Source organism: Corythoichthys intestinalis, chromosome 19, assembly GCF_030265065.1.
Source record: "Corythoichthys intestinalis isolate RoL2023-P3 chromosome 19, ASM3026506v1, whole genome shotgun sequence".
Lineage (NCBI taxonomy): Eukaryota > Metazoa > Chordata > Actinopteri > Syngnathiformes > Syngnathidae > Corythoichthys > Corythoichthys intestinalis.
This window is the reverse complement of record NC_080413.1, coordinates 8,618,597-8,643,094: the sequence shown is the minus strand read 5'-3', so window position 1 is coordinate 8,643,094 and position 24,498 is coordinate 8,618,597. Positions and strand designations below refer to the sequence as shown.

The 24,498-nt window shown below is 39.1% G+C and overlaps 1 protein-coding gene across 4 annotated transcripts; it reads left to right on the top strand.

The window, feature by feature from the left end:
* The first annotated feature begins 1,148 nt into the window (after nucleotides 1-1,148).
* Nucleotides 1,149-24,498, top strand: ehd3 (EH-domain containing 3). 4 transcript variants are annotated; one of them, XM_057822639.1, is made up of 10 exons: nucleotides 1,149-1,441; nucleotides 1,542-1,630; nucleotides 1,876-2,153; nucleotides 9,551-9,727; nucleotides 13,326-13,423; nucleotides 17,778-17,919; nucleotides 17,984-18,083; nucleotides 18,143-18,313; nucleotides 20,913-21,077; nucleotides 21,150-24,498. In XM_057822639.1, the coding sequence occupies exons 3-10, from the start codon at nucleotides 1,927-1,929 to the stop codon at nucleotides 21,675-21,677; spliced, it is 1,608 nt and encodes a 535-aa protein (XP_057678622.1). In that variant the 5' UTR covers nucleotides 1,149-1,441; nucleotides 1,542-1,630; nucleotides 1,876-1,926; the 3' UTR covers nucleotides 21,678-24,498. The 4 variants fall into 4 exon arrangements, with proteins under 4 accessions (XP_057678622.1, XP_057678621.1, XP_057678620.1 ...); XM_057822637.1 differs by having other exon boundaries at nucleotides 1,150-1,441; nucleotides 1,873-2,153; XM_057822638.1 differs by having other exon boundaries at nucleotides 1,149-1,630.

The window sequence follows — 24,498 nt, the reverse complement described above, 5'->3', positions numbered from 1 at the left end:
GCTGACAGGTAACAGCTGAAAAATAGCGTGTTGGTTTAGCGTAGCCATTGAGTCAATCTCGCAGCGAATCAGCGAGCGCGCAGGTCACGCAGTGAATCATGGGAAATGTAGTCTCGGGACAACACTGAAGTGGTGCTTTGTAATCTGTTCGCTTGTGTGAAAAAACTACATTTCCTCACGCCATTAGACGCCAATTCCTGCCGAGAGCTGTGCCGAGCTGTGCTATTATTTTGTTTTCTTATTGTTGCCACAATAAAGTGGAGAAAGCCATCGAAGACTCATCTCCTTCTTTCCCCCCAACGTTTTTATATTATTATTTTATATGCACGAGAGCTGCCGGATCTGCCAAAATGAACATGAAGTCTGATTTTTTTTTTTTTTTAACAATGTCATCAGATAGACAAAAACATAACATTATGTGCAAATGCCTGCATCTTCAAATCATAAAAATAATAACAGCCTATATCTTACCAATGTTGTAATCTCGATGGGTCTTGTATCCATTCCATGTCAGGTAGTCTAGGTACATTGTTTGCATTCTGATTAGCGTCTGGCTAATACATGTTAGATCCAACATAAAATTCCAAGCTCCTCTTCTTCCTCCAACTTTTCAAAAACTTGGATCTCCTCCCTTGCGCTCGGTCTATCGCTTATATCGCTGTTTGAATCATTGTTTGAAGGGCTTTGTTTGGCGGCCGTATGTATGGAGCTGCCAACGCTGTTCCCGGTGTGACGTATCACTTCCGGGTTCGTCCCCTTTCAGGCTCGAACTTCGGAAACGCGATTATTTTGTCAAATATACAACATATAAATTATTTTTTCATGCTTTATTTGGTGGACAATGTTTAATTACTTTACTTGTGACCCTATTTGGCATGTGAAGAAATTAGTTCACACTACAGCTTTTTAAAGAGGAGTGCAAGAGCAGAAACTGCTTTTTCAGTCTTGTCTGTGTTTCCCGCCATATATATGTAAGCGTCCGGTAAATTACCAGACGTTTAGATTTTATTTTTTTAAGACCCATGTGTCAGAACACCGGCTTAATGTAATGTAATAATTAATGTTTTACGTACATACTTCTACTTTTTTTCGCCTCTAGATGCCGCACTATTACTGGGCGGGGCCACCATCGATGGGGACACTGGCCGCCCGTGGCCCACTTCCGGTTAGCTCGGGTTTCCCTGCGAGTCGGCATTTAAATACGAGCTCCAGAAGGAGGAGAGAGAGACACCGGCAGCCACCCATACCGCTCATAAACACCTAAACCCACCTCATTGCCCTTCGTCGACTTTTATTTTTTAATCCCAAACGAGGCAAACTGACTTTTATGAGCGTCTTGCCCGTTTTTTTGTCGGAAAGAAGGATAACGGCGGTTGACAAGATAACGGCAGCTCAGTGCATCATTGATGGGATTCCTGTGCTCGCCCACGGCCCCGTAGCGGTATTACTGCGCTAGGACTGCATTATTTTTGACGTTCTTACACTATATTGAATCAAATCGAGAGCCAAAGCTGTCTTTTTATCCTTTTTGGAAACGTCAGGGACTTGAAAGAAGCTGGAAGAACCCGGATGAAGAGAATGCAATTAGAGTGTCGTATGTAATTGGCACAACAAAACCTTGACAGCTCGGGTATATTGCGTTTTTTTACACTTTATAATTAAATAAGCTTCCTAGAACCACACCCAATACTAACTCAGATCATATGCACATTTTCACATAGCCACATTTTATCCTATACATAATATTTATCATTTAAACATGTAGAAAAACAAACATTTGTTAGTTAGAAGAGTCATTCATAATTGACGTTTTCTAATGTAAGAAGCCATTGAGCATCTGAGCACCCTTTAAGATTTACGACTTACCTCCAGCAGACCACAAGAGCTAATCGGCAGAAGTGAAGCAGAAGAACAGCAGCCGTCACCATGTTCAGTTGGCTGGGAGTCGATGACCGCAGGAAGAAGGAACCAGAGGTCTTCCAGACGGTCAGCGACGGTCTGAAAAAGCTCTACAAAACCAAATTGCTACCACTGGAGGAGACCTATAAGTTCCACGAGTTCCACTCACCGGCGCTTGAGGATGCGGACTTTGACAACAAACCTATGGTGCTACTGGTGGGACAGTACTCCACTGGCAAGACCAGCTTTATACGGTGAGGAGAACGGACGACAAAGATGATCTATATCAATTGCCAACATCATGTTTGTTGTTAAAATCGGGCAAAATTGCAGCACTAATAGAAGAAATTACTCTTGATGCGTATATTCTGTATTTTATGTAAATATGAAAAGATTATGAACGTGTAGGTTATTTTTTTCAAAGAGTGGAAAAGATATGGAGATCAGATATTTTTTAATTGAAAAAAAAATTACAAGAATAGTTAAGTACATGAAAATAGTATTAAGAATACTGCCTATGGAAAATTAAAGAAAAAATACAGCTGAATTTCAAAATCCTAAAATATAAAAATCATAAAAAGATTTGAAAATAATACAAAGTAAAGGTAAATATAGAAGTTTGATTAAAAAATAAATAAAAATAAATATTTTTTAAAATTAAAATATATTAAACTAAAAAAAGGAGGAATTTATTTCTGAATATTTTTTTAAAAAATATACAGAAATATATAGAAATATAAGTTTTTATATTGTCTTCTATTTCTGTTTAATTATTTGTAATTATTAATTATTATTATTATTTTTATTTGCTTATGTATTCCCCCAAAAACAGTCTAGGGCTGCAGCTATCGATTATTTTAGTAGTCAATTAATCGATGAAAGAGTTAGTTCGAATAATCGAGTAATCAGATAAGGAACATAAAAAATTAAAATACCTTAGCTGAGCCTCAAACGGCATAAAATAAATAAATAAATAAGAATCTAGGTACAACAAAAGAACAATTGGCTAACTTACACAGTAAAAGTCCGCTAGCATAAATGCTATAAAATACTTTTTTTTTTTTTTTTTTTAATACAATGCTCTAAACAAATGGTTCAGACACATATTCCCACAAAAATTGGCTAAATATACCTTTAAACTAAATTACGAATGCATTAAAAAAACATTAGCTCAAGCAAAAACTCAGCTTATGTTGATCTTAACAGGGAGCAGATGGATTCAGCCATGTGAATGAGGCAGAATGGAGGGCAGTGTATCCACCCAAATCAATAAAACTAAAGGCAAACACTTTCAAAACAAACCATCACAACGCCACTTTAATTGAACGAATACTCGAAGCAGCAAAATTTAATTCGAATATTTTTTTTCTAATCGAATACTCGAATTAATCGATTAATCGTTGCAGCACTCAAACAGCCTAAATGTATTGGACGTCTAGCACCGTCAATGGCAGCCGATGAGTTAAATTACTATTTAGTAAATTGAGTGTCACACTTGAGTGACAATTAACGTAATTTTCGGACTCTTTTTCTCTCATTTTGAATCCTGTGGCTTACACTCCAGTGTGGCTTATTTGTTAATATATTAGGGTTAATAGGTAACACTTTATTTTACAGCTGTGTCATAAGACCATCATAATTATGACATGACACCATCATGGGCATTAATGAATGCTTATGACGGTTGTCATGTAGTGTCATCAGGCAAATTATGTCACTAACTCCATTTATGTCCAGCTCGGATCTGTTACATCCATTAAAAAGTGAGATAATTTGCTGCATGACACAAAATAACATCTGTCATAAGCATTCATTAATGCTCATGGCAGTGTCATGTCATTGTTATGATGGTCTTGTGACAGTCTTATGGCACATAAAATCAAATAAAGTGTTACAAAATACCATAACTAGCAATTAATGAAACAACTAGAACAGTAACTGAAGAAATAATTAGCACAGAACATTAATTTTGATTGTAATTTACATTTGTAGTGCTGCAATGCATGCTGGGATGCATGTTGGATGACAACAGTGTTGACAACAGAGGTTGACTGTCTTCCTCAAGGGAGCAGTGATGACCGAATGAAGCTTCTTGAAGCAATGAAGCTTTGCAGCCATTTGGGTCAAAGCGTCATGGGGTTCTTTTGGTCGTATGACAGTCTTATGATGCCACTGTCAAATACAGTGTCAACAATTAATATCTTTTTGTTTAAATATCCCATAATACGGTGAGGACAGCTTCAGCTAATTGTCCAGTGCAGCTTATCGATGAACAAATGCCGCTTTCGAGTCAAATTTGGTGGGCGGCCAGAGTTGGTTTTGGCAGGCATTGAAATTTCATTTTAGTCTTAGTCTTTTGGACGATAATACTTATTAGTCTTAATCATATTTTAGTCATCTCAAAATGTGTACATCTTGGTCTAGTTTTTGTTGACGAAAACATCTGTAAAATTAAAACATTTTACTCCCAAAAAAATAAAAAATAAATACAGGTTTCCAACTATTTTGAATGAACATTGACAAACGAGCACATATTGTAGCGTCTACAAGGACAACACCAATTTGGTGATTATACATACTATGCAGGAAAACAGTACATTATTTTTCATTAATTATACCCACCTGGACCTGTATTGTATGTAAAAAAAGTTGTCCGAGAGTTTAAGTTTGCCGTTAGTCTCATGCTAACGCGAATGCTATGCTAACGCCACGAGTTACGTTTACTGTTTGATGTTCACTCAGCACAGATCTTTAAAGGCTCAAGCAATGCTGCATATTCTCTCTGGATAAAAATAAAGAAAACACATCTTACCGTGTGTGCAAGCCTGGAAACTGGCGAGCAGCAGCACGTCACATAAGTGACACAACCAGACACTGCCACGATGCAAGCTAACTACACATAAAATGTCACACATTGTGAACATTTGACGGAAACTACTGTACTGTGCATTTTTGTCTCGTCAGACCAAAACGTCTAATTATGTTTTAGTCTCCTAAAACACGTTTTTAGCTCATTATCGTCTCGTCATTGCCTGAAAAAAATTGTTCGTTGACGAAATATTTTTGTGATCGTTATCGTTGACGAAAACAACACTGGTGGCAGCTTACAGTCAGGTGCGCCTTGTAGTTCGAAAATTATGGTAGCTTATTTGCTGCCATTAATTATGTAAAAATCAATAAAACGAACATGTGCATGTGCTGCGCGCTAAGAAAAAAAGCAGCTCCCTTTGGTGCGTAGTTTCGTATTTCATGTATGCAAAAAAAAAAACAAAAACAAAAAAAACAGAAATAATGAATTAATTTATTAAATCGATATACAGCCTTTTAGAATGTTACACTTTTATTTATTTCCTATTGAGGAAGCACTTTACTCTCGCTTTCGAGGCGGCTGTTTAGCACTTTCCTGCATACATCCCATCTCCTTCCTCTCTTCCTTTCTTCATCACTCTTTCACTCATGACCACACCGAACCCTCGCCGCACCCTGCCGTCCCTTCCCCCATTCAGCAGCCTGACCAGTGACCATTTTAACAGGACCATGAGGAATGTCCGAAAAAGCTCAGCAACCTTCGGTCAGGCTCAGTAGCAGGCACACTTTGTGAATAATTCATTTTAATGTTCAAACTAAAACAACTATTACTTACACGTGGCGTATGAAGTGAACCCCAAAAAAGGAGGATGCGTGTTTACATGAGGTGCTGTCAAACGTTTTTATACAAACTTTCAGCAGAGACGGCACCACCAGGCACTGCTTGCACCTCAGGGTGGTATATGTGTGTCATATATGTGTGTTAATTTTTTTTTTTTTTTAAGTGGGGGGTGAAGGGAGAGCCATCATTACATCTGTTAACACTTAAAACACTGCCAGCAAAATTGATGGTCCCTACAGGGCTGTAAGTCACGCAACATGCTAAAATCATTTTAAACTTGTAACGTATGCGAAATCCAAATGTAATCATATTTCAAATTATTTTCATATTGCAGGTCTTCATCGTCGATAGATAAAAGGGTTACACAGAGTCGTAGTTGCCGTAGCAACAAAAGGCTAGACAGATTGTTCACTTTTTAGCTAATAGGCTGTCAGCAATGATTTAATCTAATGAATTTTATTTTTGATCTCGCTGGGAAAACAATGCTGAAAAGCATTGTGTGAGGTCATTTGCATTTGAATGCTTCGGCGCAAATGACGGTTGTAGATGTCCAATTCATGCTGACTGGATTTAGGTGAGATTAGGAATTAGATTCATTAGTTTTAAAAAAATCCAGATTATTTGTAAATTATTGTTTAAAATATCTTCAAATCCCTACAACTGCATACACGAATTCATCTGTCATTGACAACAATATATAATGATTTCATCTAATTAATCTCATTTTTAATCCCATCCCAAAACTGCCAAAACATTCCTTCAAGGGGAAGTTCAGAATTTTTGACATTAGGTTTAATTTTCGAGTTAACGGGGGTTTAATTAGTCGGTGGAGTTGGTTTCAACAAATTCCGTGCAGTTTGTTAGTTGTTTGTTTGTTGTGCAGCTCTGGAGTGGCTAAACTAGCGCAAATCATTGGTGCTTGCTAGCATGCCGATAAAAAACAACAACATATACACGCATGTGAATCACCGATGACTCATGCAATCAATAGTGTTGGCTATATTTTCAGGATAAAGTTACCATTGCATGTCAATAATTGTAGTACGAACAGCAACATTTGTAATCAAGCAGCTCTGCAGGGAACAGGCTGTCTAGGCAAGCAGGGCGGAGTGATATCACATCGTTTTTTTCACTTATTTTTTTTTTATGGTAATGAAAGGGACTCCCCATCCCTGAAATCAAGCACCCTGACGCACTTTACTGTTTACTTTTTGACCACACAATGGCTTCGTTTGAACAGATGTGTTAATATCGTTTTTTATTGTCATGCTAGCAAGCACCATTGACTCGTGCTAGCTTACCCATTCCGGAGCCCTGCAACCAACAACTAACAAGCTGCACGGAATTTGTTGAAACTAACTACACCGACTAATCAAACCCCAGCTAACTCAAAAATTAAGCCTATTGTCACAAATTCTGAACTTCCCCTTTAAGAGAATTGTATTTGGGGTGAAGAAAAACAGTGCCGCAACACGTGTAGACAGCAGAAACATTCACATATTCTTTTTCCTCTTCAAAGAATGACAAATTAAAACGTCTTATCACACCGAAATGAGTTAACAAGATTTAGATTATTGCTTGGAATGATCACGTTGCTAAGCCTGTCGCGATATGCAATATGTCAATTAATCACACACACGGTAAATAAAAATGAGGGCGGTAATTTTCCTGGCTATGATTTATTGCCGCGTGCGTGCATGCGTGCATATATTTGTGGGTACGTGTGTTTGCGTGTGCTGTGTGCACTTGGCACACTTGATACTGCTACAAAACATTGGCAGTCTTCACCCAAAACGCAATGGTTAAAAGGTGACACTTCAAACATGAAAACTTTTTTTTTACAAACGATGTGAAAAAATATTACTGACCCCAAATGCATGCTGAAAATGTTATTTATTTATCTATTTATTTTTGCTGAGTGTAAAGCTTACAGTTAGCAGTTTAGCGAATGTACTTCCGGTGAACATTTCAAAATAAAAGCACGTTATGTTCAACATGTAAAATAAAGACTTCTGGAATTAAGCTTACACACTTGAGATTCTACACTAAGAATAGCTTTAAAATGACACCTATTATGAAAAATCTGATTGGAAATGAATAGTTTGCAGCGGCGCGGGAAGTGGGGTGCTGAGGGTGCTGCAGCACCCCCTGGTGTTGGGGGGGGGAATGTTTTGGTGGATTTTGGGGGAGGGAGTAAAAATAAATAAATCAATAAAACATATTCAAACAATAGCGTGCTTAATTTGGGGATTAAATATATGTTGAAAAAGCTTTTTTTTTGTTTTTTAAATAATATGGTCACCACCTGACACCTTGCTTGCTACCGGGTCATGTTGAGTAAGGCGCTATTTGTGAAAAGGGGGCATTAAACCTTGGCTTACTGGGCCTTTTAGTTTTCAGATGTGTTCGTGTGTCATTGCCGCATCTAGCTGTAAGAATTGCATTATAATACACGGCCGTTTTTATTTCCAATACAAAAACTCCAACACACACAATAGGTGAAATGGAACGCTGTCTTTGTAGTAGACTAGCAGCAGTACGCAAACTATTGTATGTACTGCCATTGTGCACGCCTTGGAGAAAATACATGACAAATTTGGCCTGAAATGGCTGTTTTTGGATCGAAAGACTAAAAAAAAAAAATCCTCAGCACCCCCTACTGTGAGTGACTTCCAGCGCCCCTAATAATTTGGCTTTAATTTGTAAACATACGCACTTTGCAGGACAAGATGTGAATCATTTTGGATCAAATATACACTTTTGATGGGCTCTAATTGGCAGAGAACAAAAATGGCGTTGAGTTTCTCACCTAATTTCATATGCTGCACTTAGCTAGCTTTCAAATGACTCGTAATACATGTTATTATTTTTTTTTTTTAAAGTATCATATTGGCCTGAATATAAGACGGCCCTGATTATAAGATGACCCCCTCTTTTTCAAGACTCAAGTTTGAAAAAAGACTTTTTGAGAACCAAATTAATTTTTATCCAGAAAATAATTACAGTACATCCGAAACAAATGATTATAACAATATATTTGAGAGAAAAGCATGTTATTTTGCCTCATTCAAATCTTAATATCTGAACATTTAAATATGTAAACTAAAGTGCAATCACATTCGTAAATGAATGGCTTCTGGTTTTTGAAATGTAAATAAACCAATCTATTGTGATACAACAACAAAATTGCAATAACTGCATTAACCATCAAAGTGAAGTCTAACTGTAACTGTAGTCTTGAAACAAATCTGAATAAGGAAAAACATTGCAATAAAATCATGCAAACTGGTTAAACTAAAAAGAGTAGCTGAGATCTGTCGTCACAGAACATCGCTTCAATGATATCTGGCGCCATCTAGCGTCGTGAATGGGTATAATGTCTAGACCTCGAATATAAGACGACCCCTTTTTCAGTGTTATTTCAATGCAAAAAACACAGTCTTATATTCGGGCTAATATGGTATTTATTATTTTACTATAGTTTGTCTTTAAGAAAAAAAAAATAATTTGCATTTGAATGGTTGATATATGAAAAAAAATCACAATGCAATAATTTATGAGACAATATATCGCCTACTAAAATTTGTTATCACGTTGCATTAACACATGACCAGGAAGGATTTATCTCCAAATATTCACATGCAAGTAGACACAAGCAGTCACTGTCCAAATTATTGGCAAAACAAACTCTAGGTTTCCACTGAACTACCAACTCAGATAATTTCCTTTCGGAATTTGGTTTCATTTACTACTTTTGATCCAAACTACTTCGTTAGGTTCACCTTGTTGTCGCTATTAAGAGCATTAGCTCACGCTTGGAGGATCTGTCGGAGGTTAATCCCATGTTGCCCACTAAAGCCACGTAGTGCCATCTGCCCAGGTTAACTGGGTAACTGGGACAACAAAGCACACTTTTGTCCCACTTTTACAACTTTTGCCAGCTCGGTTGAAAGAATGCATTTGAACTCTGTTATCATCTTATCCAATCATCTCGTCCCACAGTTACCTGTTGGAGCAAGACTTCCCGGGGATGCGCATCGGCCCCGAGCCCACTACAGATTCCTTCATAGCGGTGATGCACGGTGATACCGAGGGTTTGATCCCCGGCAACGCGCTCGTGGTTGACCCCAAGAAGCCCTTCAGGAAGTTGAACGCCTTCGGGAACGCCTTCCTCAACAGGTTGTGTTGTGATGATGTTAAGTATGTCAAGTGGTGGGCGGATGAGCTGGCGAGAGAACAAAATGAAAGTCCGCAGAGAAGCGTCACATTCCTGTGAGATTGAGTTTCCTCACACTCAACAGTCAGGCTTCACGTTACCTGCCGGCCGGCGTCACGTGCGTGTCGCTTGTGTGCGTCATGACACGAGGGGAAAAAAATGTGGGAATTCTGGTGCTGATCCACGCACGGTCAAACAAAAGGTGCGAGGAAATCTTTCATTTTGAAAGGCGTTGCAGGCTTAGCAGCACTCCCATCATTTGAATGAAATTCCACCCACGACGGCAATTAAACTTGTGTAAACTTCGGCGTAGGCATGTTTATCTTGAGTTGACACAATTAAAATAACACGGGAAGACATTTTGATCTGAAAAAATTTTTTGGGCAAAATAAAAATCAGTCACTGAAACAGGTTCCACAAGATCGAATGACAGTTTTAACAGTGAGTGTTATGTCTTGTTCAGACTGGTAGCCAAAATCCGATTTTTAGCCCATCCAGATTGAAACTGGATGGCTCTTTTGTCGTCTGAACAGTCACAAAGCACGGAAGTCTGATTTTTGTGAGATGGATTGAAACCAGTTTCGCATCAGATATGGACAAGATGCTTCTCAATCTGAACAACTCAGATGGGTTTTGACTGTCCATGACGTCACTCTATGCTGCCTGACGCCTTTGTTGCTACTGCAACAAATCCGGTGTATCAATAATGTGTCCTAGTCCAGGGTTTCCCATGGGATTTTTTTCAACGGTGGTGTTGGTGTGCTACATCAGCACAGCCCGGCGGGGACAGTCTGGTGGGGGTCCCTTTCCTTCCCACATAAAAATCAGCGGTGAAAAAAACGATGTAATATCACTCCCCCCTCCATGCCTAGACAGCCTTTTCCCTGCAGAGCTGCTGGATTACAAATGTTGCTGTTCATACTACAGTTATTGACATGTAAGTTTTATTAACGTTATTCTGAAAACATAGCCAACACTTATGATTGCCTGAGTCTTCGGTGATTCTCATGTGGGCATATGTTGTTTTTTATTGGTATGCTAAGCAAGCACCGTTGAGTCACGCTAGTTTAGTTACTCCAGAGCCCTGAAACTAACAAAAAACTAACAAACTGCACGGAATTTGTTGAAATCAACTCCAGGGACTAATTAAACCCCCTGTTAACTCGAAGTTTAAGCCTAGTGCCAAAAATTCTGAAGTTCCCCTTTAAGGATTTCCTTATTTGTAAAACCGATTCTAAAACACTAGATGCCTTCAATGTTGTTGATTTTAACGGAGGCGGCAATGATCTAAAAGTAAAGTACGTAGCTGCTTATCCAGCTACATTAGCGCTATATAATAATACGACTTTTATTCCCGTAGCAATACGAATAAAAAAAGTCAAACTATTACTACGAGAATGAATGTTGAATTAATAGTACGAGAATAACATGAATGGCATTTTTAACAGCGTCTTTGTTTAATAAGTTGACCTGCAAAAAAAATGTATTTCAGAAAACACTCAAGAAGTCAGCCATTTTGGTTTGAACCATTGTTTTTTTTTTGACAAAAACCCTGCCTCAAAGCCATTTTAATTTCCTCATGTAACATTTGGCAGGCATATACAGTGGGGCAAATAAGTATTTAGTCAACCACCAATTGTGGAAGCTCTCCTACTTGAAAAGATTAAAAAGGCCTGTAATTGTCAACATGGGTAAACCTCAACCATGAGAGACAGAATGTGAAAAAAAAACCCAGAAAATCACATTGTTTGATTTTTTAAAAAATTATTTCCAAATTAGAGTGGAAAATAAGTATTTGGTCACCTACAAACAAGCTAGATTTCTGGCTGTCAAAGAGGTCTAACTTCTTCTAACGATGTCTAACGAAGCTCCACTCGTTACCTGTATTAATGACACCTGTTTTAACTCATTATCGGTATAAAAGACACCTGTCCACAAACTCAGTCAGTCAAACTCCAAACTCCCATATGGCCAAGACCAAAGAGCTGTTGAAGAACACCAGAGACAAAATTGTAGACCTGCACCAGGCTGGGAAGACTGAATCTGCAATAGGTAAAACGCTTAGTGTAAAGAAATCAACTGTGGGAGCAATTATTAGAAAATTGAAAACATACAAGACCACTGATAATCTCCGTCAATCTGGGGCTCCATGCAAGATATTACCCCGTGGCGTCAAAATGATAACAAGAATGGTGAGCAAAAATCCCAGAACCACACGGGAGGACCTAGTAAATGACCTACCGAGAGCTACAGAGTAACACAATGCGCCGCCAGGGACCCAAATCCTGCACTGCCAGACGTGTCCCCCTGCTGAAGAAAGTACACGTCCAGGCCCGTCTGCGGTTCGCTAGAGAGCATTTGGATGATCTAGAAGAGGACTGGGAGAATATGTTATGGTCAGATGAAACCAAAATAGAACTTTGTGGTAGAAACACAGGTTCTTGTGTTTGGAGGAGAAAGAATACTGAATTGCATCCGAAGAACACCATACCAACTGTGAAGCATGGGGGCGGAAACATCATGCTTTGGGGCTGTTTTTCTGCAAAGGAAACAGGGCGACTGATCTGTATAAAAGAAAGAATGAATGGGGCCATGTATCGAGAGAATTTTGAGTGAAAATCTCCTGTCAGCAAGGGCATTGAAGATGAGACGTGGCTGGGTCTTTCAGCATGACAAGATCCCAAACACACAGCCAGGGCAACAAACGAGTGGCTTCGTAAGAAGCATTTCAAGGTCCTGGAGTGGCCTAGCCAGTTTCTAGATCTCAACCCCATAGAAAATCTGTGGAGGGAGTTGAAAGTCAGCCCCAAAACATCACTGCTCTAGAGGAGATCTGCATGGAGGAATGGGCCAAAAGACCAGCAACAGTGTGTGAAAAGCTTGTGAAGAGTTACAGAAAAAACGTTTGGCCTCCGTTATTCCCAGCAAAGGGTACATAACAAAGTATTGAGATGAACTTTTAGTATTGACCAAATACTTATTTTCCTGCATGATTTGCAAATAAATTATTTAAAAATCAAACAAAAGGATTTTCTGTTTTTTTTTTCCACATTCCGTCTCTCATGGTTGAGGTTTAACCATGTTGACAATTACAGGCCTCTTTAATATTTTCAAGTGGGAGAACATGCACAATTAGTGGTTGACTAAATACTTATTTGCCCCACTGTATACGAGTAAACCTCCCCCAAAATGCTACAAAATAGCCTCTTCTAAATTTCAAGCGGTCATTTTAGTGCAGAAAACAGTCCGAATTCTTCAACCAAGCCAGTTCGGAGCCAAGAAGTGATTTAAACCGTAGCGTGCAGGCTTGAGCTTATTCCCCATCTCCTCCCGAGAAACGCAGTATCCTCCTGGGACGCCAAGATCTACACGCATTTTTGAGTGCGGAGAAGAACAGAGGTCACTATTTTCCCTGGAGATGTTTTCTGTTTATATAAGATCATCTTACTGGTCCAAAAAGTATCCCCTTTTTCTCAATTTTGACGAAATATGACATTTTTTCCTGTCAAAGCGAAGCTGTGTTTTGACACTACGCTTAGTCATTTCTCTGTGTTTGTGTAGATTTGTGTGTGCCCAGCTGACTAACCCAGTTTTGGAGAGCATCAGCGTGATTGACACTCCGGGGATCCTGTCAGGAGAGAAACAGAGAATCAGTCGAGGTAAAACACAGCGTTTTCACACTCACAGGCTAGCCAACGCTCAGTGAGTCCAGTCCTATTCAATCCTCCTATGTCAGCATTTCAAAGGGATTATGTCCTTTTGCTTTCAAAGAACAGGAAGTAGCGCCAAAAAAAACCACACTGTTGGCATACTCGATGTTAACCCCAATTTATGCGCAAACATTACACATACCACAGCGCAGAAACAGAAATTCCCAGAATCCTTTTCAGTCAGTGCGGCTCCACCAAACAACATTCCCGACATGAAATGGCGGCGTTGCCATACCGACATCCGCATTGACAATAGAAGCCAAACACATCCCAAGAAGGCACTATTTCACGATGTCTGTCCATGCTTTTTTTTTTTATATTTACAGTCCTGTCTTACTATATCTTCCGTCTCAATGTACCGATCTGTATGTTTATACCATGTGTGTCCAGAGGAGGCGGTATCAGGCTATAGCAGCATTCGTAGATGTCCTTATGGAGGTATTGTCTGCAAGATGTTGAGACTTTGTGGACTTGATCCTTGCTCTTTCTTTTTACTGAATTTTGTCAAATGGATTGCCAAAATTCATTTAAAAAACACCAATTTCAGGTTCTTGTGCAAAACCTCAAGGAGTCGCTTGGTTGTTTTCACAAGAAACACAGCGCTACTAACTACTAGGTGTGTGACAGTACCGTATTGGCCCGAATATAAGACTGTGTTTTTTGCATTGAAACAAGACTGAAAAAGAGGGGGTCGTCTTATATTCGTGGTCTAGACATTTACCCATTCACGACGCTAGATGGCGCCAGATATCATTGAAGCGATGTTCTGTCATAACAGATCTCAGCTACTCTCCCCATTCACAACGCTAGATGGTGCCAGATATCATTGAAGCCATGTTCTGTCATGACAGATCTCAGCTATTCTCAAGTTAAACCAGTTTTCATAATTTTATTGCAATGTTTTTCCTTATTCAGATTTGTTTCAAGACTACAGTCACAGTTAGACTTCACTTTGATGGTTAATGCACTTTTCTTGTTTTATCACAATAGATTGGTTTATTTACATTTCAAAAACCAGAAGCCATTCATTTACGAATGTGATTGCACTTTAGTTTACAGATTTAAATGTTCAGATATTAAGATTTGAATGAGGCAAAATAACATGCTTTTCTCTCAAATATATTGTTATAATCATTTGTTTCGGATGTACTGTAATTATTTTCTGTATAAATATTAATTTGGTTTTCAAAAAGTCTTTTTTCAAACTTGAGTCTTGAAAAAGAGGGGGCCGTCTTATAATCAGGGCCGTTTTATATTCAGGCCAATACGGTACTTAAAAACAAAACAAAAAAAAACAATGCATAACGAGTCATTTGAAAGCTAGCTAAGTGCAGAATATGAAATTAGGTGAGATACTCAACGCCATTTTTGTTCTCTGCCAATTAGAGCCCATGAAAAGTGTATACTTGATCCAAAATGATTGACATCTTGTCCTGCAAAGTGCGCATGTTAGCAATTTAAAGCCAAATTATTAGGGGTGCTGGAAGTCACTCGCAGTAGGGGGTGCTTAGGATCTTTTTTTAGTTTTTCCCATCTAAAAACAGCTGTTTCTGGCCAAATTTGTCATGCATTTTCCCCAAGGCGTGCACAATGGTCGTACACACGATAGTTTGCGTACTGCTACTAGGCTACTACAAAGACAGCGTTCCATTTCACCTATAGTGTGTGTTGAAGTTTTTGTATTGGAAATAAAAACGGCCGTTGTTCAGATTCGGGCTGTCAAAATTATCGCGTTAACGGGTGCTAATTAATTTTTTAAATTGATCACGTTAAAATATTTGACGCATTTAATGCACATGCCCCGCTCAAACAGATTAAAATGACAGCAAAGTGTCATTTCCACTTGTTACTTGTGTTTTTTGGTGTTTTGCCGTCCTCTGCTGGCGCTTGGGTGCGACTGATTTTATGGGTTTCAGCACGATAATTATTATTGACATCAACAATGGCGAGCTACTAGTTTATTTTTTGATTGAACATTTTACAAACTTTATTAAAACGAAAACATTAAGAGGGGTTTTAATATAAAATTTCTATAGCTTGTACTAATATTTATCTTTTAAGAACTACAAGTCTTTCTATCCATGGATCGCTTTAACAGAATGTTAATAATTTTAATGCCATCTTGTTGATTTATTGTTATAATAAACAAATACAGTACTTATGTACAGTATGTTGAATGTATATATCCGTCTTGTGTCTTATCTTTCCATGCCAACAATAATTTACAGAAAATGGTTTGGATTGCGATTAATTACAATTTATTAATTTTTAAGCTGTGATTAACTCGGTTAAAAATTTTAATCGTTTGACAGCCCTAGTTCAGATATTAAGATTTGAATGAGGCAAAATAACATGCTTTATCTCTCAAATATATTGTTATAATCATTTGTTTCGGATGTACTGTAATTATTTTCTGTATAAAAACTAATTTGGTGTTCAAAAAGTCTTTTTTCAAACTTTTCACTTTAAACTATGCAGAATTGCACTTTCATTAAAAAAATAAATCAAAATACCTGAGCCATAAACTTCATAATTGTATTGACGGGTCACATCCATCAGCCACTGCGCAACGTCTTCAGGTAGGGGGATGTCCTACAGTCTGCTTCAGTTATTCGCAGTCGGTCGCGGTTAGTCAACACATGCAGGGATCCAACACCGGATTTAGGTTGAAAAAGTACGAAAGCTGTACCGCATAAAAAAAGGAAGGATTGTCTCAGGAGTGATTTGTTTGAGGATTCAAGGTAATTATTATATTTTTCGTACCATGCATTCATTTTGAAACGTAGTGAAAAGAAATTAATGGGAGAAATTAGCCGCTCCAGCATAACTGCTAACTGCACTTTTTTTTTTTTTTTTTTGCTTTTAACCAAAAATCGAGACTGTTTTACATCCATATCTATAAAGAATTCAGGGATTTAAGCATTATTTCCAAGAATTTTCAACGGAAAAAGCTCTATGTTTACATATGGCAGCCGCTAATTTCCTTACCAACTAGCCTCATAGTTCGCAATATTTGTGTCCCGTCAATACATTATGAAGTCTTTGCCTGAGCTTAACCTCAAACGAAATGAGTATCTAAGTACCACAAAAGAACAATTAGCTAACTTTCATAGCAAAAGTCCCCTAGCTTAAATTATATAGAATGCTAACTTTTTTGTTTTTGTTTTACAATGATCTTAACAAATCGTTCAAACACATAGTCACACAAAAACAGCTAAATATACACAAATGTTCAAAAGGTAGTGTATGAAAGTCATCATAAGTCATGGGGTCGTGACCCCAAACTTTTGAACGGTAGTGTACCTATAAACTAAATAACGAATGCATTAAAAAAAACATATTAGCTCAAACAAATATTTACCTTATGTTGGTCTTAACAGGGATCTGCTGGATTGGATTCAGCCATGTTGAATGAGTTGTCATATTGTTATATTATTATTATATATTGTCATGTCATATTCAGGGTTGCCACTAGAGGGCAGTGTATCCACCCAAATCAATAAAACTAAATGCAAACACTTTCAAAACAAACCATTACAACGCCACTCTAATTAAACGAATACTCGAAGCAGCAAAATTTGATACAAAGGTTTTTTTTCTAATCGAATTACTCGAGTTAAGCCATTTATTGTTGCGGTACAGATATGCTCCCACCAAGATTTGATATTTCGTTTTAAAAAGTCCCTGTCACAACGAATGTTCTTTTGCTGCCACCCTCCCGTCTACTAGTGATGAACACATTCCAATTCCCTGCAGAAGACTGAAAAGAGCTTGTTTTTCTGTTTAATAGTTGTATTGTAGAATATCGTAAAATTGTTTCTTGATTCAAGTGTCGATAATTGCCCTTTCGCCATATTGTGAAATCATCGTTATCGTGAGCCTTGTATCGCAAATGGTATTGTATCCCGATGTACCTTGAGGTTCCCAGCTCTACTAACTACTATGACTACACATGGTTGCAGTTTTTGGGTATTAAACACGCTAATGAACTTTTGCATGGTTTGTCAAGGGAAGTGTAAGGGCTGCCACGATTAATTGGCAACTATTTTGCCGATCGATTAGTTGTTTTGAGACATTATTTGCACTCAAAAATGTACAAATCGTCTCCTTTGGGTCTGTGAATAGTCAATATTCTCTTAACTCATTGGCTGCCATTGACAGTGATGGACGACCAGCCAAAATAGTCACTGTGGCAGCACTGTTAAATAAAAAATGCGATCCGATTTTTATATAGTGTGTCACAAAATGGCATCAAAGTTAACAAACGATTCATAGTGTTACATACATGATCATTTTTTACCAGGCTACGACTTTGCGGCCGTCCTGGAATGGTTCGCCGAGCGCGTGGACCGGATCATCCTGCTCTTCGACGCTCACAAACTGGACATTTCCGACGAGTTTTCCGAGGTGATAAAGGCGCTGAAAAACCACGAGGACAAGATAAGGTAAAACTAAACGAGAGCGTTGCGCCCCGCCGTCGAAAAATACCAACTTTTGTTTTGTCGTCAGGGTGGTGTTGAACAAGGCAGACCAGATCGAGACCCAGCAACTGATGCGAGTGTACGGAGCGCTCATGTGGTCGCTCGGCAAAATCGTCAACACGCCTGAGGTGAGCATGAAATAAAGTCGCGTAAGCAACGAGGTCTGACGAAAATCTCCGTTTGGCAGGTGATTCGCGTCTACATCGGGTCCTTTTGGTCGCACCCGCTGTTAATTCCTGACAACAGGAAGCTTTTCGAGGCAGAGGAGCAAGATCTGTTCAAGGACATCCAGTCGTTGCCGCGGAACGCCGCGTTGAGGAAGCTTAACGATCTCATCAAGCGGGCGAGATTGGCCAAGGTAAATTGGAGTCACATACGTTATTTTTTTTGGAATGATTTCCTCTTTCCCGTCTCAGGACGTACACTTAACAACTTGTCGGAAACAGTTAAATGCACTTTTCCTGTTTAACAGTTATAATATGTGAGTGTTGGGCTTGAAGGTCACGAGACAGACTTTAGGGAAACACTTTTACTTTGCGAAATGTTACGAGTGAACGCTCATGTTTCTGTGACTAGCCGATACATCAATTTAATGAATAAATTTAAGTGTCTTTCGCGTACGATTTCAAAAATAATTTGAGGTTTGCATGTGGCGCAGCAAAGGGAGCCACATTTTTTGCTTCTGACATAGGATACGCACATCATTGTTTTGTTGTTTTATAACCTCTGGGCGGCAATTTAGTTGCCAGAGGATCGAAAGTGATCCTAAATACTTTAATTAAGAATATTAGGATGGGTGGGCGTGGGGCTGGTGGCGTGTCCCCTCATCCTGTCCCTGAAGGCCGGTTGTTGGGGGCGCGGATGGCCGAGGGGACCACCCTGGATCCCGGGGGGATGACGGCGGCCCACTTGCTGGGCTGCGGGAGGAAGGATAGGCCAGGGTGTCTCCTAGGATTTTTTGAAGCAGTGGCGGTGGCGAAATTGCATCATATCATGGTAAATTACATTTTTTCCCCCCCACATTTTTTGTTCCAAGACGAACCGTAACAAAGATTTATTTGAAATGTTTCATTAGCCAGGCTAATGTCGTAGTTCTCAACTACGGTACGTGTACGTAAAATGCGTAGCTGATTACAGCTACATTACCCTACGTAACAATGCGACGTTTTTTCTCGTAGCAATAGTACGACTTACATCTCGTCGTCCTTTTACCTTTTATTTGCCCCTAATATTACTAGATTACGACAACAATAATAGTCCTTCTGTTAACGGACCCATTTCAAGAAGAAGGGGGAAATTCTAATAGCCGTGTGAAGAGTTTTACTAGTTTCGGAGAGAAAGTGAATAGTTTTTTTGTTGTTCGTGAACAACATTTCCACACAAACGCACATGGAGGTACCATTTAGCTTTGCAAGAAGAGGTATGAGAGTCATTTTTCGGGTGTCCCAGAGCTCGCGAAACTTGGAAAAAAGCGCAGGTATCAAGGTTTCGTCAGTCCTCTGCCGAAAGAGCCTGATAGCACAGATATAAGTACGCCTGCCCCTCTGCTATTAGATGCGTTGTTGACGTTAGTGCGGCGCCGTTCTGAAAATAGAGGAAGGCTCTATTTTAGCCCCTGCCTCCCGGCACAAATTGAAGCTTGCCGTTACGTCTAAGACGGCCGTCCACCGCTCACTTTCGCTGAAAAGTCCGATCCAAATGGATGGGGGGAAGAAGGAGCGGAGTCGGTATTGGCTTACCCACTTTATTGTGGAAAAACACAATAAGAAAAACAATCACAAAATTACAGTGGGCTGCCGTGTCATGCGACCGCTATCTCCCATTCTTCCTACTCACTTCCCCCTACGTCACAGCTCCCCAGTCCTATCATCTCTTAAGGAGGCCACGCATAGTTACGGACATTACAATACACAATGAAAAAGTTGCTGCCGAACCCTTCACACTAGGCTGCTGCTAGTTTGAAACGGCCTAAAAAAAATAATAATAATAATAAAAGAAAACATCTCATTTGCAAGGCGTGGCGGCTTTTATTTTGTTGTGGTTGTGTGCCACAATCTTTTGTATGTAGGGGAAAACCTGGGCTGTGCTTTGTGATGAAAACCACATTTGTTCTTAGATAAGCCGCACCGCAGCTATCCTCACTGTATTATGGGATATTTACAACAAAAGATATTAACCAGTAACACTTTATTTGACAGCGGCATCATACAACTGTCATAAGACCAAATGAACCACCATGAAGCTTTGAACTAATTGGCTCCAAAGCTTCATTGCTTCAAGAAGCTTCATTTGGCCATTACTGCTCCCTTGGGTGAGACAGTCAACCTTTGCTGCCACCTGCTGTCAACACTGTTGTTGTCCAACATGCCTCCAAGCATGCATTACATCACCACAGATGTAAATAACAATCAAAATTCATGTTCTGTGCTAATTATTTCACTTGCTGTTCCAGTTTTTTGATTAATTGCTAGTTATGGTATTTGGTTACACTTTATTTGACATTGGCGCCATAAGACGGTCATTAGACAATCATAATTATGACATGACAATGTCATGAGCATTAATTAATGCCTATAACAAATGTCATTTAGTGTTATCCGGAAAATTATCTCACTTTTGAATTGATGTAAAAGATCCGAGCTGGACATATTATGCAGGATGACACTTAATGGTATCTGTCATACGCATTTAATAATGCCCATGATAGTTTCATGTCTTAGTTATGACAGTCTTATGACAGTCTAATTCACCTGTCAAATAAAGTGTTACGTATTAACCTAAATCAATCAACAAAAAGGCTGGACTGGACTATAAGCCACAGGATTCAAAATGAAGGAAAAACGCAGTGGTTTATAGTCCGAAAATTACGGTAGTCAAAAAGGATTGGACATTTTATTTCCGTCAATTGGTGCAAATTTTCTCATTACCTGTCGTCTCCTGATTACATCTTGTCGCAGGTCCACGCGTACATCATCAGCGCCTTGAAGAAGGAAATGCCGGCGGTGTTTGGCAGGGAGAATAAGAAGAAGGAGCTTATCGCTAGCTTGGGAGACATCTACAAGCGCATTGAGAGGGAACATCAGATATCGCCTGGAGACTTTCCAAATCTCAAGAGGATGCAGGTAAGCCAAACGGGAAGTCAAGACTGAGTGTTTTTTGTTCTGGAGCTAGCAGCGATTGTGCCTCCATTGCAGGACCAACTCCAAGCTCAAGACCTGACCAAGTTCCAGCCGCTCAAATCCAAGCTTTTAGAAGCGGTGGATGACATGCTAGCTCACGACATCGCCGGTTTGATGGTGCTGGTGCGCCAGGAGGAGACGCAGCGGCCCAACCCGTCGGTTAAGGGCGGCGCCTTCGACGGCACGCTGAACGGCCCCTTCGGCCACGGCTACGGCGAGGGCGCCGGCGAGGGCATCGACGAGGCCGAGTGGGTGGTGGCGCGCGACAAGCCGGCTTACGACGAGATCTTCTACACGCTGTCGCCCGTCAACGGCAAGGTGACGGGCGCCAACGCCAAGCGCGAGATGGTCAAATCCAAGCTGCCCAACACGGTGCTGGGAAAGATCTGGAAGCTGGCCGACATCGACAAGGACGGAATGCTGGACGACGAGGAATTTGCGCTGGCTAACCATCTTATTAAAGTCAAGCTGGAGGGACACGAGCTGCCCGCCGAGCTGCCGGCGCATCTGCTGCCTCCTTCCAAGAGGAAAATGGCCGAATAGACGCGCAAGATCGACATTTAGAACTGAATACAGTAATAAAAAAGCCTGGTTTCTCCTGGAAATGTAGCACAACTCTTCAGATCAATACATTTAATAGTGAACCTGTTACAGACCCAACTTCAATTAGTAATAATCAGCAAGTTTCAATATGTTTAAAGCATGTGAAAATTATTGATTTTTTAAAATTCTAATGCTTTTATGTTAGCATGAAACATGAAGGTGATTAACTTTGTTGGGCCTAAAAAAAATGATGTAGCGGGACAAATCTGCCCCCCTAGATTAATAATTTGACACCTAAATCAGATTTTTTTTTTTATATATATAAATCTGATTTAGGTGTCAAACTTTAGGCTCGGGGGCCAGATTTAGCCCGCAATATAATTTGTTTGAGGCCTGAAAAAGCTAATCATGTAATCAGTTTGTATTACAGCACCATCTTGAAAAAAAACTAAATTAGGTGTCAAACTTTTGATTGTTTATTTTACAACATGGTTAAAAAAAAACAACTGAAGGCTAGCGGACTGATCCGGACCGCTACATCATATTTTTTGGGGCCCACAAAAGCCAATCAGCTTCATGTTTAAAAAAATTTAGAATAGAAAACATTTTTCAATTGTAACCATATGCTTTAAACACATTCAATCTTGATACAACGCACTGTTTAAACTGTTAACCCTCCTGTTACCGGAGTTTTATCGGGTCAGTTTGTCCCAAGGAATGTGTCGAAGCGTCGAAAAATGATTTAAAAAATTAAGCTCAGACTCACCCAATGGCTGCTAATGACGGCGATGGACGACAATGAGAGTTAAAAGTGTCAGAAACTGAATTTTTGAAACTTTAATCTAATTGTAAACATGTGCCACTAACTTTCATTAAGACAAGCAAAACACGTTTAATATCCCAAAATACCTATTTTACAAAAAGATTGGTCAATTTAACCTGTATGACTAAATATCCTACTAAGAAATAACCCCACTAATAATTTCACAGCAACATATGTGTCAATATGTTTCATAAATAAAAATTCAACTTTAAATTGGGGGAAAAAACAGTTCAATTTGACCTCTGTGGGTAAACATAAAAAAAAACAAAAACAAAAACATCACAAATAGCACACTTCATTTCAAAAGATATAGTAACATTTAAAACGGGTCACGGTAACAGGAGGGTTTAATGTGTACTTATCTGTACACTATAAAAATAAAAACTTTTTTGGTTTTTTTTTGCGAGAGTCGCCAACAGTGGCTGTACCAGTTTCACCAATGAAATGGCTAAACAATAATCACATGACTCCATTATACCAACCAGACTCAAGCTTGCCGTTCTATGATCACGCTGGCCTGTTCAAACACGTGGCGTCTTTAAAGCACGTCAAAAAATGAAGTATTTGACATAGAGCGTTGCCGTCAACATGACTCGAAAGCGCAGATTTTAACCTCTCTCCCAGTTTTTATTTGGCACCGACTGACCACAAAAAAACGAAGCTATGATCCTTTTCGGTGTAATAATAAGAAATATGTATTCTCCACTAGAGGGCACTCATGCTCTTTGGACAAATAATGCTTTATTTCTGTATTTTTTTTCTCTCACCTGATTTTTTTTTGTATTTCATTGGTTTAATGTGGTTATGTAATAGGTTATAGTCCACTTCTTCAAAGTATAATAATAACAGTTCATCAAAACATTGTTTTAAAATAAAAATCAAACATCGTAAGCAGTTACTCACAATGTTACTCATTACTTGAGTATTCTTTTCACCAAATACTTTTTAACTCGACTACATTTTTTGGGTGACTACTTTTACTTGAGTAATATTATTCTGAAGTAACGCTACTCTTACTTGAGTAAAATTCTTGGCTACACTAACCACCTCTGGTCATAACGCTGGACAGGTAGTCCCCAGGTTAATTCCGTTCCTACGCATGTGACGTAACCCGAATTTCCGCGTAAATCGGTTTTAAGAACCCCTAAATACCCCCGTAAATCTCAAAATAACGCTCCAAAAACATGTTATATACATATTAATACAACAAAGTAAAAAAATAAGATAACGTGAAGTACTATAAGGTACTGTTTACGCGACTAAATAAAAAAACGACCGGAGACAAAATGGCGCACAAAACTATTGCGTCGTAAAGTCGAAATCACGTAAGTCGGGGACGTTGTAACCCGGGGACTACCTGTAGAACTACAATGTTACCCGAAACTGTACTGCATTGATAATCATTCAAAAACGCTCCCAATAAATCATTTTAAGAAATAGTACAGAATGTAGTGGAACCGTTTAGTTTGTAGTTAGCAAACAGCTTCAAACATATTTAAACATACTGCCGTCAATGGCACTGAAACAGGATCATTCACTTAATGGCTTTTAAAAATCTTAAGAAACACTGGAAGACTTTTTTTGTCAAAATGGATGACTCAACAATGTGAACAATGCTGGGTTGTGTAAAAGACTGGAAACCTCAAAGTGTTGAAAATAATCGCAGGGAAATTGTTGTCTTAAATGTTCCGATGTTTCGACTGTGACTTATTGCGCGTGGACACATCCTGACGTGATGTATTATTGTAATGAACCATCGTGTATTATGCTAACATGCTAACTCGCTAACGCTAATTGACACTACACATTTATTCAACTTTATCATCGATGTTACATTACTGTCGCAAAATGCCAGTATATCACTTCACTTGAATTGACTCAAAAGTACTAAAAATGTCTATTTAGCATAACGTTTTCATGCGTCTGATTGAATGTGAATGTAATGTCTTTCAAGAAAACAATTTCCGGCACAATAAACTGCATCATGAACATAAGCAA